The 16,344-nt window shown below is 31.0% G+C and overlaps 1 protein-coding gene across 1 annotated transcript in view; it reads right to left on the bottom strand.

The window, feature by feature from the left end:
* LOC131848178 (CYFIP-related Rac1 interactor A) overlaps nt 1-15,400 on the bottom strand; it is a 36,738-nt gene extending 21,338 nt beyond the window's left edge. Inside the window, exon 1 of the mRNA XM_059197954.1 lies at nt 14,816-15,400. Within this exon, the coding sequence (XP_059053937.1) occupies nt 14,816-15,130 (315 nt within the window). The 5' untranslated portion in view covers nt 15,131-15,400. The remainder of the gene's footprint in view (nt 1-14,815) is intronic.
* Nucleotides 15,401-16,344: the final 944 nt, after the last annotated feature.

Raw genomic sequence — 16,344 nt, forward strand, 5'->3', positions numbered from 1 at the left:
GTAGACCGTCTAACATTTACAATGTCGACATTATATTGAAAAAATATCTCATTCGGCCATGGTGATCTAGCGGTTTAACACATCACAATGACCGCGGGTTCGATTCCTCACAGGGTACAAACTTTTGTATACACACAGATAGAGAACTTAGTCATACTTTATAATATATGTAATTAATCACACTCTGATGATGGGTATGTTTGTCTTTATATGGATAAATATACACGATACATATGATATGTAGATAATAATTTATTTACGAATGTGTATGTATTTATAATTTATCACGTAAAGAAACATCGGTACACAGGAATGTCGATAATGTTGCCAAATTCGTAAAAACCGTAATGAGACCTGGTTCAACTGGAAACTATTATATACAATTTATTTGTACGTGTTGCACCTGCTAGACGTACTTTACCTGTAGCATAAAGGTCTATAAGAGCAGCTGTTTCATACCCGTTTGCTATAAGCTAGTTGTGTTGCCATAATTGATTTACATACAATGCCATCAAAGGAACCATTACGTTTCTTCCGAGATCGCCATTTGGGTCATATTCAGAACTTATTTGCTTTGGTCAGAGGAAATTTATTTATTTATTTATTTACAATTCTAGACACAACAAATAAAGAGTTCCGAATTTAACTTTTTTTATACTACGACGTTAGCAAACAAGCATATGGCCCATCTGATGGTAAACTTATTACTGTAGCTTATGAACACCTGAAACACAAGGAGAGTCATGGGTACGTTGTCGATCATTAAGAAATCCTAATATATCTACCTTGAAAAAACCCATTGTTGATAAATTTCTGAGGATTTCAATAAATATGCCTATATCTATCGTTTGTGTTAATAACTACCACTTGGAATGAGTTTTCATTTCAAGGAACGTTATAGGAACATATGACTCACGTCCTACACTTTTACCATATCAGTTTGGGATCGCTTTTATATCCAATTCGCTGTTAATTTAATACTCACTTCCTTGCCAAGATAGAACTTGACATACGTATCTATAAAGGTTAAGTTAAACATCGAAAGTTTCGTATAACAGGTTCTGATTGCTCAGACGTTTGCTTTGTTTTAATCAAATTAATATTTATTTAGTTCCTTCTACATTAACAATGCTATTAAACTTATAATGAAATAATATAACTTCTAATGTTAAAAGGGGTTAGTCTGTTGCACAAACAACCATCTCTTAATAGGCTAAGGGGACACATCTCCACGTAATTATAACACGAGCAGGCATGAAACTTTTCCTACAGAATAATTAATCACGTGTACGGAGATACCATATCTCGAGGGCGATAAAGCAGTCTGATATGGGGAATACCTATGTATCTAGTCATATGGTTATATTTATTTATCTAATATGACTCTTTCTACTTAATAGTACTTTTAGTGTGTTAACTATGAAGGAATGGCGTTTCCATCTAAAGTAACTGTACATACAGTAATTTGAATAAAGCTATTCTATTTTAATTACATAAAAACACTACAACTAATTCAATAATAACTATAAGTCATTTCGAAACTTGGTTCAGACGCGCGCGGACCTTATATGGTGCACTATTGTATTGTATAAATTTATTGTATTATGTTCTAAGAATGCGATGTTCTGTCCTTGTCTAAACACATGAATATAAGTGAAACAGACTGAGAGCGGTACAAATATGGTTTGGGTTCCCAATTTGCGGTGCGTTTCCTTGACGTTTATTGTCATTGTTCGGAATCAAATGAGGTCTGCTATTCGGTTTCGTAATCACTGAATTAATTGTGCAAGCTATTAAAATTTATGTTTCTTTGAATAATATATTTAACGACCGTGATCCCGATCCTGAACCCGTGACTTCCTACACGTACACCGTTAATTAAATTTATTAAGAGGCCTTTCACATTTTTTGGCCTAAAAGCAGTGTCTTTGGGGTTCTGGTTCTAAGAAATTAAGAGTCGGATATACATTTTGATTCCTGAATTATATAGATAGATATCTAATCTTAAAAACAACATCTTTGAAATGTTAATTTTCTCTTTGTTAGTCTTCCTAATTTCTAAAATAGTTTATTCAAAAACGCTAAATGACAGAAGTTTGGGGTCGTCGTTCATTAATAAACAAACATAAATTGATATGATATCTTTACTAAAACTTGATAATTACTTTATAAATTGAGACAGCATCGTCCTTTTTTTCATTTTCAACTTAAATATCTAAAAAATTGATCATAATTAAACCCGAAATTTCAACAAAACTTTGCCATAATCATTTCTAATTTTCTCATAAATACAACGAAATTTTTGCATAAAAAAAACATAATAATAAAGTTAATATACTTATAAATTAGAAATATGAAAAAAAAATATAAGTTTCTAAGAAAAAAATAAACAATAATAATAATTTAAAGTTGTATAAATTCCGTTGCGCCAAAAGTAAATTCTCAGTGCTGCGCTAGCGCTCGTCGAGGTAGGACCTACGCCATTTTTTACAACACCGCTAAGATAAGACATTCGTCAGTGAACATTAGTATAGAGCGACTAAACAATTTTGATAATTTAAGTAATATTTAATTAATTTTGCTAATATATACTTATTTCTACGAATATTAATTTAAAGTTGTTGTTAAATATATATATATATATAATATTTATTTTAGCATGCCAAGACAAAAGTACAGTTATGCTACAAATAAAACCTACCTACCCTGCTGGACTATGAAAAGCACAAGAGCATGGTATTTCGTCACACTAATGGCAATTAATTGTTAAAATTAAAAAAGAGAACATTTTAGTATTTTTAAAAATAACGCTTATCTGAGAGAAAAATGTAAGAAAATGTAAACCAATTTTAATCTATGTTTATTTTGTAGTTTTTTTCTAAATTAAAATAGGGTTATTGTTTATAAAAATACATTATTATTTTTACGTACATTTGTCTTGTGTTATATAGTGTATATCATCTAGTATGCAATGTGGATTGTAAATAAATTACCAAATTATATATAAATTATATTCCTTAATGTTTAGAGATATTTTATCCAATTTTATTTTATTTTACACAATACAGATATTTCTAAATTGCAGCTATTCTGTTATTATACTCGTTGGACTTTCATTACTGTACAGTTATGTCAGATAATTATGCGTGTTTGGGTGAAAAGTCAACAACATTATAAATGTTTTTATTTAGAGACTAGCTTTTAGCTCGCGGCTTCGCCCGCGTGAATATGGGATATATAGGTTATCGCGCGTTTAAAGATCCGTGTACAGTATTGGGACGTTATATATAAACCTTCCTCTTGAGTCTATCTATTCTGTCTATTAAATAACAACGAATCAAAATCTGCGTAGTTTTTAAAGATCAAAACATACATAGATCTATTACATGTGTAGATGATATTTTAACCGGAAATTGAAGCCGTTAAAATGGTATTGGCAGATCAGTTGGAATCATCGGTATTCTTGGTATATAAGCTGGTTGCCCAGCTAACGTACCGGTTATAATGGTCTACAATTAAATTGTCTTTCAATTCTTTAGTAAGCAATATATCCAATGGGACGCCATTGCACATGTTCGGCGGGCTTAAATTTCATGACTGGATCATGCTTTTGAGAAATTCCTTCCTCAAGTTTGAGCATTTAGTGTGGGAAATCACTATCCGTGCTTCCATAAAAATGAGCTCTCAAATTTGTCAGTGGTTTTAAACTTTCAATTAAAGTCCATAAGGGAGACGATGTTAATGACACAGAGAGTCTTTCAGAAATCTCCAGCAAAAGTATAAAAGTAATCCCGCCAATGAGAGCAGAGGTGTTTCTAAGGTCTTTTAAGGTTCTGTCCAAAATCTCTATAGCTCATGGTGATTTCATTACATATAATCAATGAGGCGTCTTATAATAATTTATAAAAAGGTTTGACATTAACAATTAATTATTTATCAAGAATCAAGAATCGGCCAACCAAGAACGAGAAGCTGCAATATCAGCCAATATCATGCGGCGACGTCAATGATGCAGGAACAGCAATGATAGCAGTTGAAGGTTTTTTTTTACAACTTAGAATGGCAAACAAGCTGACGGCTCTCCTGATGGAAAGGGGTAACCGTCGCCTATATACATGAGCAGTACCTGACATGTTCATATCAGCACATTGTTTCCCTCATGCGTTGCCATTCCTGAAAACTCGGGTGTTATTCCCCTGTACCTTGTAAATTCACTACCATATATATACACAGGTAGTCTATATAGATAGATATACATATACACAGATAGTATACCCTGAGAAAGGTCATAGACTACTTTATAGTGCGAAAAAAGTATTGTAAGGGATTAAAAGCGGAGATGAAAGGTTGCATAAAAGTATCGTCATTGTTTAAGTGAAACAAAGAAATTTTTTTAGGTTATAATCTAAATATATTTCCTTTATTTGGTCAATTTCATTATACCACGCTAACGAAGTCGCGGACACACCTAATATACATATAAGGATGGGACCTTTAAATCAAAACAAAGCCTTGAAAACACAACTATTATATATAAATAAAATAATTATTTGCTAAGTATAATATTTAGAACAAGTGAATATGGCAATAATGTATCCGACTCTTATAATAAATTATATTGTATCTATTAATAAATAAACTGAATTAATACGTAAGAAGAATTAATTAGTAAATTTATGTTATAGTAATTTCATCTTCCTGTCCCAATTATTTGTTACTCATATTACTTAAGGTTTTGGCTTTTAGTTGTACAATCGGCCAGCATCCTGACATCAACCCTCTAGGAATAATATAATAAAAAAATATGGTCATTATTAGCACTTTGATAATTAAGATAAATCACGTTATTTAAAAAAAATCCAATAAGTAGTTTATGTTACTCAGTTAAGTAGAAACATATCACATTATTAATTAAAATATTACAAGGATCAAAATGGTTCATACTAAATCCACACCGATTGAGCTACACGGTTATTTGCGTCTGTGTGCGTGTATTACTGTATGTGTGCGTAAATCCATGCGATTAAACCTAAAGTTGAGCGGCATCATTTTGTAATAGGCCTCTTAAATTCAAGCCAAACCAGTTAAATCATTGCTGATATTAGCGCGTACAAGGGAAGAGACAAATATAGAAAAAATCAGCCAATGTTTTGCTTTTACGTTGTAAATTGATAAAGTCCCCCAATATCTTCATTCATAAAAGACAGCGTCACATTTTTATTAGGTATATGAATGGTGAGACATTGTATTGTCATTTATAAGTTATATAATATCTATGAGTTAATCAGTAATATAGGTGATTAGTTATACGGTAACTTGATGTCAAACTAATCAGTCAGTCTTATTCCGCATGCAACAAATACATTCATAATATTTTCTCACGAAACGTTCCTATCAGTTTCTTTTTTTACATAGTCGATATTATAACATTTTCGTATCCACTAAAGGTTTCACTAGTCCGGTGGGCGAAAAAATCCTATAAAACATAAAAATTATGAGTCCTCTTTATCACATTAGAAGATTTTTTTTTGTTGATTTGGATCCCTTTTGTTCCACCTTAGATTCATACAAAAAGAAATTACGAAATGTTAAAGCTCGTCACAACAGGGTAAGTGATCTGACATCATCCACATTTTATCATCTATCACAGGTACCGGTGTATGGGAAAATTAAAGAATTATAATACTATTTCCAAATACAAAAAAACACTGCTAATTATTTTCAAAGTGTTAAAGTTACGTTGATTACATATGTACATATAAATATGAATAAAGTACTCAATACATAGGTATCTATGTGTTTATAGTTATCAACCGACACCCTTCTATTGGTGTCCATATTAATCCCCTACAGTCAATTGAAACATCCCCACTAAAGGATGCGATGATGTTTGAAATTCTCACGCGACTTCTATGTGTGTTGAAGTGTTTGATTGGATGATTGTGATTGTCACACGTATCGAGATAAACGTGGGATGATATAGTTATGCCTCAGTTATTATTGTTTATTGAAATAAAGAGTGCAACATTGACGTCATACGCGAGTGGTTGGTACAAAGGATTTTTAAACGAATGTTAATATTCGATAAAGGATTAGGTATTGATTCTAGAGCGAACATATCATACAATGAATGTAATGACAAACCTGACACATTTCCCCAGTTCTCATCAATGTTTATTTCACAAAAAATAGACATCAATAACACATCATTATTTTAGCCTTTTGTGGCGTTGTGGTTTAATACAAATAGTGATAACTCTGGACATAATGGCAATAACATAAATGTACATGAAAATCAAAGTATGAGTGATAACAAATAAAGAGATAAATACATAAAATAGTTATGTACACATCTTAATAGTCAAGTGAACTTTGATTGCTTGAAAAAACTATGGTATCTAGACTGTTATTACGTAGGAAGGGAAGGGATTGTCATTAATGGTTACTGTTGGCCCACTGCTAGGAATGTAGACCTCTCGGTTTCCTTTGGAAATCATCGTGATTAATTCCTGGTGAATTCCCCACATTCGGGCTGGCTGACTAACCTGACTACACCCTCATTTTATTTTCTGTTTTAGATAGTTCATTATCATCTAATAATAAAAAATGTATACATATAGAAGTTTCGGAGATTACAATAAAGTAATACATGGCTCCGTTTGAAAGTATTTAAGGACTACTTGATTATTTTAAACGAACTTATATTTTAATTTATATTTGAAACGAACGCCTACCTTAAGTAAAGAATGGATGATAAATTGAATTGGCCATTGTGTTTACAATACAATCACCTACATCATAAACATGCTATGTTAACCAGCGCAAGTTTTGTAAAAATGATTGATTGAAAATAGCTTCATGTAATAATTATAATAGGTCATATTTTTAAAACAACCACTGTAGACTGTCTATGTAAATAAACAAATATGTAAGATGATTTAGAAACAGTTTTCCGGATATTGTCCAAGAAACTGAACAATGAATTTCCACACTTCTTTTTTTGCATTGTAATAAATATATTACGATGTTCTTAAAATATGATTAGTTATGTTTATCGTCTAGTGGTTATGAATTTGATAAGCTAATATTAATATAATTAAAACAATCTATAGATACATACATTGTAGTTATTTGGTAGTAATATTTGTAGATAACATTTAGACATAATACAGTTTAATAAATTAATAGTATCATGAACAAGTCTATCGAGGTATAGTTTGTAAAAAGTTGCCTGCGTGGGCATCTTTCTCATCTATTTCAGATTAATTGAGTGTAAACTATGTGTTGTGAGGTGAGATTAGGCAGTGAAATTACGGGATTATAGGCAAGACATTTTAGTATACAGTAATAATAACGTGAGTTTTATCACGCGCGTTACATGATAACGTGATGTCTGTATATAAGTAATGGTTACCACTGACCATCCGGTTGGGCTACTGTTTGTTTGTCATTACAATTACATAAAAAAAAAATGAAGCGCCTAAACCCAAGAAAAAAAACCTCTTTGCTGAATAAGAAAACGACATGAATATGGGGTGTGGCGTGGTATTATTGTATTCAATAAGAACGTTAAGCGGTTCTAACCCAGTGACCTAATAATAAGCTTCATTAACGTTTCTTCTACATGCTATACGGTTGTTGTACTATGGTTATAGACATAGAAGGCATTTGTTCGGATATTTCAATTATTTCTGCAATTATTCAAATCATTTCCCTATTATAATTTATGCAGGTACACTATAGTGTTGTTTGTATCACGTATTTTATGGGTTGTATCGTTTTTCGAGCTTAGACAAAAAGTACCAAGACCAAGCGGATGTTGTGCTACCCGGACATGTTGATGGGCTACCCGATAGAGTGATGACTATGGTCTTTATAAATGGAAAACACCACAAAATACATTGTAATGCACGTGATTTATCACATGTTCAGAAGACTAAGGTGACACCTCTTTTTTTATTATTATTTATTCCTATGTCATCCTTCAAAGCAAAATGAGCAGAGGCATTGACTTCTATTTCACTATCTGCAGGTTCACTTTGGCAAAAAAATATTTATAACTTGTGTATATTTTTATAGTACCTATGTATTATAAAGACTTTGAACAGTATCAGAAGTTTATTATATGTTTACGTGTTAAATAATAATGTAGGACACACATAAAGTGCCATCTAGTCTCAAATAAAATGCACCACGGGTAGTTAACAACTTATAATAACTCATACTTCAATTTATTCTTGTAATAAATATATACCTTTATGAATGAATAAGCCTAGCGGTTGAGCACGCCGCCTTCTTTTCAATGTTCACGGGTTCGATTTCTTGTACGGTACAAACTTTTGTATTCATAAGTATGATTGTTTATATGGGCCTGGGTGTTTTCTATATATGTATTTTAAAATAAAGTAAATATATCTTTGTATTAATTTCAGCTGTCTAGTAAATATAGCTCAAGTTCGGCTGAGCTTAGGCTGATTAGACTATAGATTTTGACTAGATGAAGCTGAGTGAATTATCCTTGAGATTGAAAAGAAAAAAGGTTTATGTCATAATGTCAACGTCGTCACGTCTCGATGAACGCAATACTTGACATGCCCACATTTCGCTGGGTATATTTGAATCGTCCTCTGCAGGGGTGAGCCTGCCGCCGCCTTTCGGATTAACAAAAATAGTATTTAGATAAACTGTTCCAGAAGCAAACGGAAATACGTCGGTATAAACATTATTGACATGTAACTGACGGTGGTCTAGGCGGCGAGTGACTACTCTGAAGAAACTCGGTGTGTTACCTATTAGAATCATAAGTTTGTCTGTGCCGGAAACACGTTCGATATACTGGAGATATATGGCCGGATAATGTTGAAAGCAAGTGAAATGTACCTTACTTGAAGTTCAACTACCTAACGGCCTCGACGGTATAGCGATTTAGCACATCGCCTGATTTCTGAAGGGCACGGGTTCGATTCCTGAACGGTTTGAACATTTTGTATTCATGAGTATGATAATTAGAATTGGTCTGGGTGTTTTCTATGTATATTACTTATATATTTACAAAAAAATGTATATATAAGTATATATGATTTGTTTATTAATTATAACATAGAATCTATCTCATATAGTTCCAAAGTTAAGGTAGATGGCGTCTTGTGAATTTCTAGGGTTATTATTATATTATTACCTAGTACTTAGTTTGCATTTTTTGCAGGTAACAAAATGGTAAATAATTAATAGTTAATTATTTATTCTAAATAATAGTTAAATCCATACTAAGATCTTAAAATCGACAGTGAGTCTATCTATTTCTTTTTCATAACTAAACAGTTTAAAGTATATAAATCGAATTTAACGTGAAGATAGATTCCCCTCACTAACACGGACATAGTAAAACTCAAAAAAGCAGACGTTGCAAAAAGAAGTCGCAGGTAACAGCTAGTAATATATAACAACATAAGTAACACATAAAGTGACATGTCAAAATTATAGAATAAACAATTGGACACAGAAACATAATATCATTAATAGAGATTAGTTTCAACAAGATAAATAAATAATAATCATTAAAAGAGTAAATGAGGATTACTTGGAGTTCTGAAAGAGAAATGGGAGACAACGGATTCCGGGCAGGCAAAATCGCGTTAAACAGTGAAAGTATAATTATTTACGGCAAATTTTAAAGCATTTATGTGCGTAACGATGTTTCTATTCATTACTTGCACGATGCACCTATAAAGAATCATGTATCGTCAGCTTCTAAAGGTCTCTACTTCAGTCTGACTTATTTCAGTAAAAAGTAATGAGACGTACTCGGTCAATATGGGAGATAATAATTTCACCTTTCTTTATGTTTGTAGTTAAACAAGTGGTCAACATCATTCTCTTTATTTATGAAAGGATTTCGATATCTCAAAAACAGTATTATGTTTATTTCAAATGAAATTATTTTAAGATTTGGTATGTACATACAAATGTACCCATTCTAACAAGATAACTATGGACATATATGTTGTGTATGTATTTTCTATATATCAAGGAAACTCGGTCGCTATCGGTAAAAAGAGAATAACAAAACAAAAAATAAATACTACTGATTACTTTTTCAGTTCGGCACCATACTCGCACTATGGGGTTAAGAGTTCAGAATTAAAATAGTAAAACTAAACACTTACATTTTTATTAAGTTTTACGTTTGTACAACACCTAACTGGTGCTGTACGGACCAGTATAAAACGAAAAAAGTTTTAAATTGCTGAATTGCATTTAATTGCACAATGGCATGATTGTAGGAGAAGTGGGCGATTTAATAGGACCACGTTATTAAATACGTAACGTATACACGTTACCTAAATACGTAATATATGTTACCTACACAGGTAATATAATATTGTTTAATTAATTTAATTACAGTTAATGCGATACTTGTGTATGCTGATGTTATTAATAGAGGTTAGGTAAAAACAAGTTAGTAAGTAGGTAATATTATAAAATGGAATTAATTGCATTGTCCTATTGGTATGAAAATAAAATGGATTCTGTAAATGGATTAGTTTAAGATGGTTGGTCGTGGACCGCATCAATCCGACATTATACAAAACTGTCATATCTTCTTAAATTGTTTTTCTAGAGTAGCAGCTTATGTTTAAAATTGATTATAATATTTTGTACTTTGTTGGTTTATTGTAGTACATACATATAATCATTGATAAAAAATTGTAAAAATATATACTTGAAGGAATATGTGAAGGTCATATAAGATGCAATAAAAATACATAGAAAGCCATTGTACACTGGGCCTATAAAAACAACCTTTTTTTACGCTGAGCTACACGTTATATTTCTATTTTAAATATGTGCTATATTTGGGACATGCGATTGATTTTTTACGTAAACAGTTTTAAGCAACGGTATGGCGATACGTGTGTATAATTATAAATTTAACAATAATGAAATCAACATGTTATAACATTGAATATTTTAAAAGTCTATTAATGTGAATCCTGTTATATCTATTGCTGAAAATTAGAGTCTATATTTAGTTGTCTGTGTGGGTATCTCTACAATCCGTTTTTATGGTTCAGTTTGCTTTGCAAGCTGATATATATATGAAGTATGTAGTACATGGCATGGAGGCATAATCAGTTTTGTCTCGTTCGTGGAGTATATATCGTAGTGTAAGCATATCCAGTTACCACTTTTCATCAGATGGGCCATCAGCTTGTTTACAATTCCAGTCATATAAAAAAGTTCAGGTAGAGACGGAGACAGCATTTTAATATTAATCGTCTTTTACAGGAATTGAAATTCCAGGGTCGTGTCAGAGAATATAAAGTAATGCTCAGGGGCTATCAAATTATTTATGTCATCTCTTATTTCTGAAATAAGATAAGTGGCACTTGAGTTAGCTTAGTTACGGACCACGGGTCCAATAAATGTACATACACGGTTTTGTAAAAGAAATTCATATTGTTCATAAGACAACTTTATAATTTATATCAAAGCTTTTAGTAGATAACAAACTAAAAGAAGGTGTTTCTTATAGATTTTTGGGAAATCAATTTTGTATGAAGTTGTTTGTGGACAGTTTCTTAATGCATGTAGAGAACATATCTATATAATAAAGAACTTTAAAGCATATGATGTATTGACTAGATACATCATAACCTTTAAAGTTCTATATTTTTAGATCCTATTATTTACAGAGGAATGAACACCCTTCAAGTACGTTTTATTTTATAACAAAGTCATAATAACATTCTCTACGCTCAACAGAATTATAAATAATTTTATAGATACAATTTTGTTCTGTGATGATAGATTCCATCTATATTAACAGTATACTTTGACAGGGGTCCGGTGGATAACGAAAGAATGAGGATGAGGTAAGGTAATTCGACCATCATGCAAATGCGTGCGTGGAAGTAATTTTTTTCCTTTTTTTTTGTCACTTTGTTTTTTATGGAAGTACTTGACAGGCTACGTTTTCAGCAATGAGGACATTATTCTCCAATAGAAAATTTAGTTTTTCATAATATTAAGTATATAATAAATTTGTTTTACCTGTAAACAAATTGTTCATTCGTATAATCAAATAATTATTTCCTGATACTATCTTGGGTTGCCACATTATAAAATAAGTCGTAAACAAGATCTACATTTGTCATTTGCAATTAATTGAAATTAATTTAATAATTAGTAATAATTTCAATATATTACATTGTATTTAACAATAAGTAATTAAATGTTTGAAATGACATAAGTTTCATTAAAAAAAAAACAATGGACGCATTTACTTCTAGAGTTTTATTTATTTAAAGGTATAAAAGTAAAATATATATAAGACATCGAATTGCAGTAATTTTTGCATAGTTTTTTTACAGAAAACAAAAGATTTTTAGAGTTACATGCCAAATAAATACCAACCGGTTTTTTAGAAACTTCATTAAATGGTGATTGTACCTATATGAATATAATATCCTTAAAACTAATTAATGGTAATATTTGTTGTGCGGTTATTATTTAAAAAAAAAGGCTAAGGCCTCACCCAAGGGCTTGGGTGAGGCAGGTTATGTATTACATACAGTTACTATGAAACTTGTAATGTGATTGGAGACGTACCTATCTGTAATTCTATATATTCCTAGTGGAACGGTCTCGCTTCATTGCACCTACATGCATCGTTCTCGCCATAAACATCGTTATGGAAAATCTTTGAATTTTATAATTATAATAAGTAATATAAAAAAAACAGGCCGCGTCTTGTATCGCGTGCAATAAGATTAGGAATACATGTAGTCAATACAAAGTTTTCAAATTTAGAATCGAGATCGGAAACAAAGTTTATGTTAAATTTTGAACTCATTTCGAATGATGAAGATAAGATAAAAGGTCAACATACAAATCCTAGGCATAGACATCAAAAGAAGCGCATCGATATGAATTGACATCAAGTGAACAATTCAACTCGGTGCGGTGTAGCATGTTGCGGTATACGACTCACATTCATTCTTCGTCCATAAGCTTGGCAAACCTCAGCAAGCCATTGTGATAGCTTGTTGAGGTTATATGTTCTCGTTTCATATGCATTCAATCTTATGAAAACAGAGTTTGGCTTTGTTTGTATAGGTCTAAGCACTTGTAGTTATTCCTATGAGTGTTGATTTCTTGTCTCTCTGATTTTGCCGCAATCGCTTGCAATATATTCACACATTTGTGATGGATCGAACGTTTATTGTGGTTTGTAAGTAGCGGCAAGTATAAAATTGTGGTTGTCGCATTTAAACCACAAGACAAAAATAATTTTGCAGTTTTGGTTAAAATCATAGTAGAAATAGCAAGAGGGGAGTGATAAACTTACTTAAATTTTCTACCACCTTATCTGACATTAGTGGATAATAAAAATAATAATCTGAAAGAACATATCCAAAGAAATTTCATATAAACATTTACTGTTAATATACAGCAACATAAGAATACTATAACATTTATAACAGTTACTTCATGAAATATTTACATGTCCTTAATTAATTATCTTTTAAGGATAAAATAATAATGGTAAGAATGGTCAGTTGGAATAGAAATATAGTCTTATTTATTTACCTGAAACATGAGTTTACAGCTGAGATATCAGCGAGGTACATATAATCAGTGATAAACAGTTGATAAAATTTATCAAACTATTATTATAAATACAACACCTCCATTTTATATTGCAGATTTTTTAAGGTGTTTATTATTATGTGGAATTCAAAGTGAATTTTGAAATGTGGATTCTTTTGCTACAGTAAACAAAAAAAAAAACAAATTGTCAGTTAGCTGAGAATCTTATTTTAAATTTTGTATGTTTACAATATACACTTCTCACAATAATGGTACATATTATGTATAATGGTATATATCATATCCCTAAGATTTTTTTAGTAGCCTATCAATATAAAGGGAAATGCAATTTCTATTAGCAAGCTTCTCAATCCAATGTTTAACCTTTGTTGTCTTGTTAATATGTATATTATACATTTTAGTAGACGCTACAAAAGAGTGCTCAGAATTACATTATATGAAGTTCTAGTTTACTATCAATACAAAATGTATATTCTTTCTAAATATCAGGTTTAGCATAGAAAGAACTAAACCAGATATTTAGAAATCATAGACCATGTAATGGTCTATGATTTCTAAGTAATTATAAGTAATTATATTACATATTGTTTTTTAATATACACCTTTATGTATGAAAGAGTACAGTTCATATATTAAGTAGTATAATTATATATTAAGATAAATATAAAACCATATTTTAAAACAATATCACTTTATGCACTTCATACTAATTATGTGCTGCTCAAACAGGCACCAATTATTTTTATGGAATACTTGTAAATACTTGAAGACCTAATTTTAGACATGTTTTTATGGGAATATGATTACCAATTACTACCAAATATAGACTCTTTATAATATAAGTATGTATGTTGCATATGTCGATGAAAAATTTACAGAGAGATGGGTCCATATCATATCTTAATGTTTGTGTTTATTACTCATAGTAATATGAACTTTATTATCAAGTTAAGCAGCAAATACAATTATATTGTTATTTGTGAAGATTAACACTTAGCAATGGATAAATTATTACTTATTATTGTGAATGTATTATATATATTTTTTTGGATTATGCTATGACATGTTTCTGAATTATATATATAAATAATTTACCCATTTAGTTCATCTCCACAAAAAATGACTGAAAGTCAGCAAAATTATATAATAAAAATCTGTATGAAATATATATTGAAATTATATTTCAAACAAACTGACTCACCCGTTGGAGCTCTAGGGAGTGGTTGTAACATCTGAGTAGTTTGTCCACCAGAGGTTTCACGGCACGCCAAGCTCGCTCCTGTGATATCCTTGAAGAATCTGCTATAGCCTCTCTTATCTCTTTCCCCGCACCTTTATAACACTGTATTTCCTGAAGGATTTTCTCTGATTCTAATAAAACTCTCTGCACTTCTTCATAAACTTCGCGCTCCGTGTCCGTAGGTGCAGCGTTTTCAAAATCTAAGAAGATGTCGTAGCGAGGCGAAGAACAACAATTTGAATCATCACGAGCCAAAAGGCTTAATAATTTTCCCATTTTTCACAATTAAAAGTCACAATTTATTCAAAAAAGATTCATCAGCATCCACTGCATTGCATTGATAAAACTGAAAACGTGAATTTTAAAATACACCGAAAGTTGATTATAGCATATATATCTATTTCAGTTTTTAATTGTTAAATAAGTAGTAATTGTTCGATTCCTATAATATACGCCCAATTTTGAAAATCACTAGAAAATGCGCGATTTGGGATTGCACACAAAATAGTCGTCTGAAACCGATGACAAACCTAGTAAACTCGATTATATTCTACTCCTCCTAGCCAACTGTCACTGTCAAGTTGCCGTATTGTGTCATTTTTTTAAATTACTGATGTAGCTGTCAATGTCATGAATAATACCAACTTAATTTATTTTATTTTATAATTTAAATTTAGCAGAAAAACTTATAAAAAAATCAGTATTGTAGAAACATGTGCCTACGTACAGTAAATGAAGAAATAAAGTTTTCTTAATAGGGGTAGAAAGGACAAATTGTAAAAAGAAATAAGAATTTAACAGTAAATTATTACAGACTCGCCTAATACGCATCTGTGGCCGACCACAGTCCTACTAATAAGCGTTCAGACTACTCTGTGTGTTGTTCATCATTTCATCTGTCATACGTTAATCTATTCTAGTCGACCGTTTATTTATTATGTATATTGTTAACAATTGTATAATAATAGTGAATAAATAAATAACAATAAATATACACATTCAATATCTAATTAAAGTATGACGTATATGACATCACGACTGTTACCCGAAATGCGGTGGTCAGAAGCTTTGTCTGTCAACGGGTACTAGCTCGGCATCGCTATTTAAAATTTAGTTTACATAAAACATTATCCTAAATAAAATAGCTATGTCATACCATAATTAGCTAAAAATAACGTTTTGTTCTTAAGTAATCCTACTAATAGTAGATAGTATTTTTAAGTATAAAGCTAAGCAGCTCTTGTGTTATGAGTATAAGGTTATTTTTCAAACAAACATTAATTTTTTTTTAATATATACCTGCATAATATGCATAGAAAATATTAATTTATTCCAATACGAATAATTATGAGTACCAAAGTATATACAGTGCAAGGAATGGAACCTGCGACTACCCGAAGTAGGGTAGTGTGTTAAATCGATACACCACCGAGACCGTCAACAAATTGAACATCAGTTTGTAGTTGTTTGAATATCTGTTATTCATTCAA

This window comes from Achroia grisella, unplaced genomic scaffold, assembly GCF_030625045.1.
Source record: "Achroia grisella isolate CSIRO2021 unplaced genomic scaffold, CSIRO_AGI_Agris_v1 utg546, whole genome shotgun sequence".
In the NCBI taxonomy this organism is placed as follows: Eukaryota; Metazoa; Arthropoda; class Insecta; order Lepidoptera; family Pyralidae; genus Achroia; species Achroia grisella.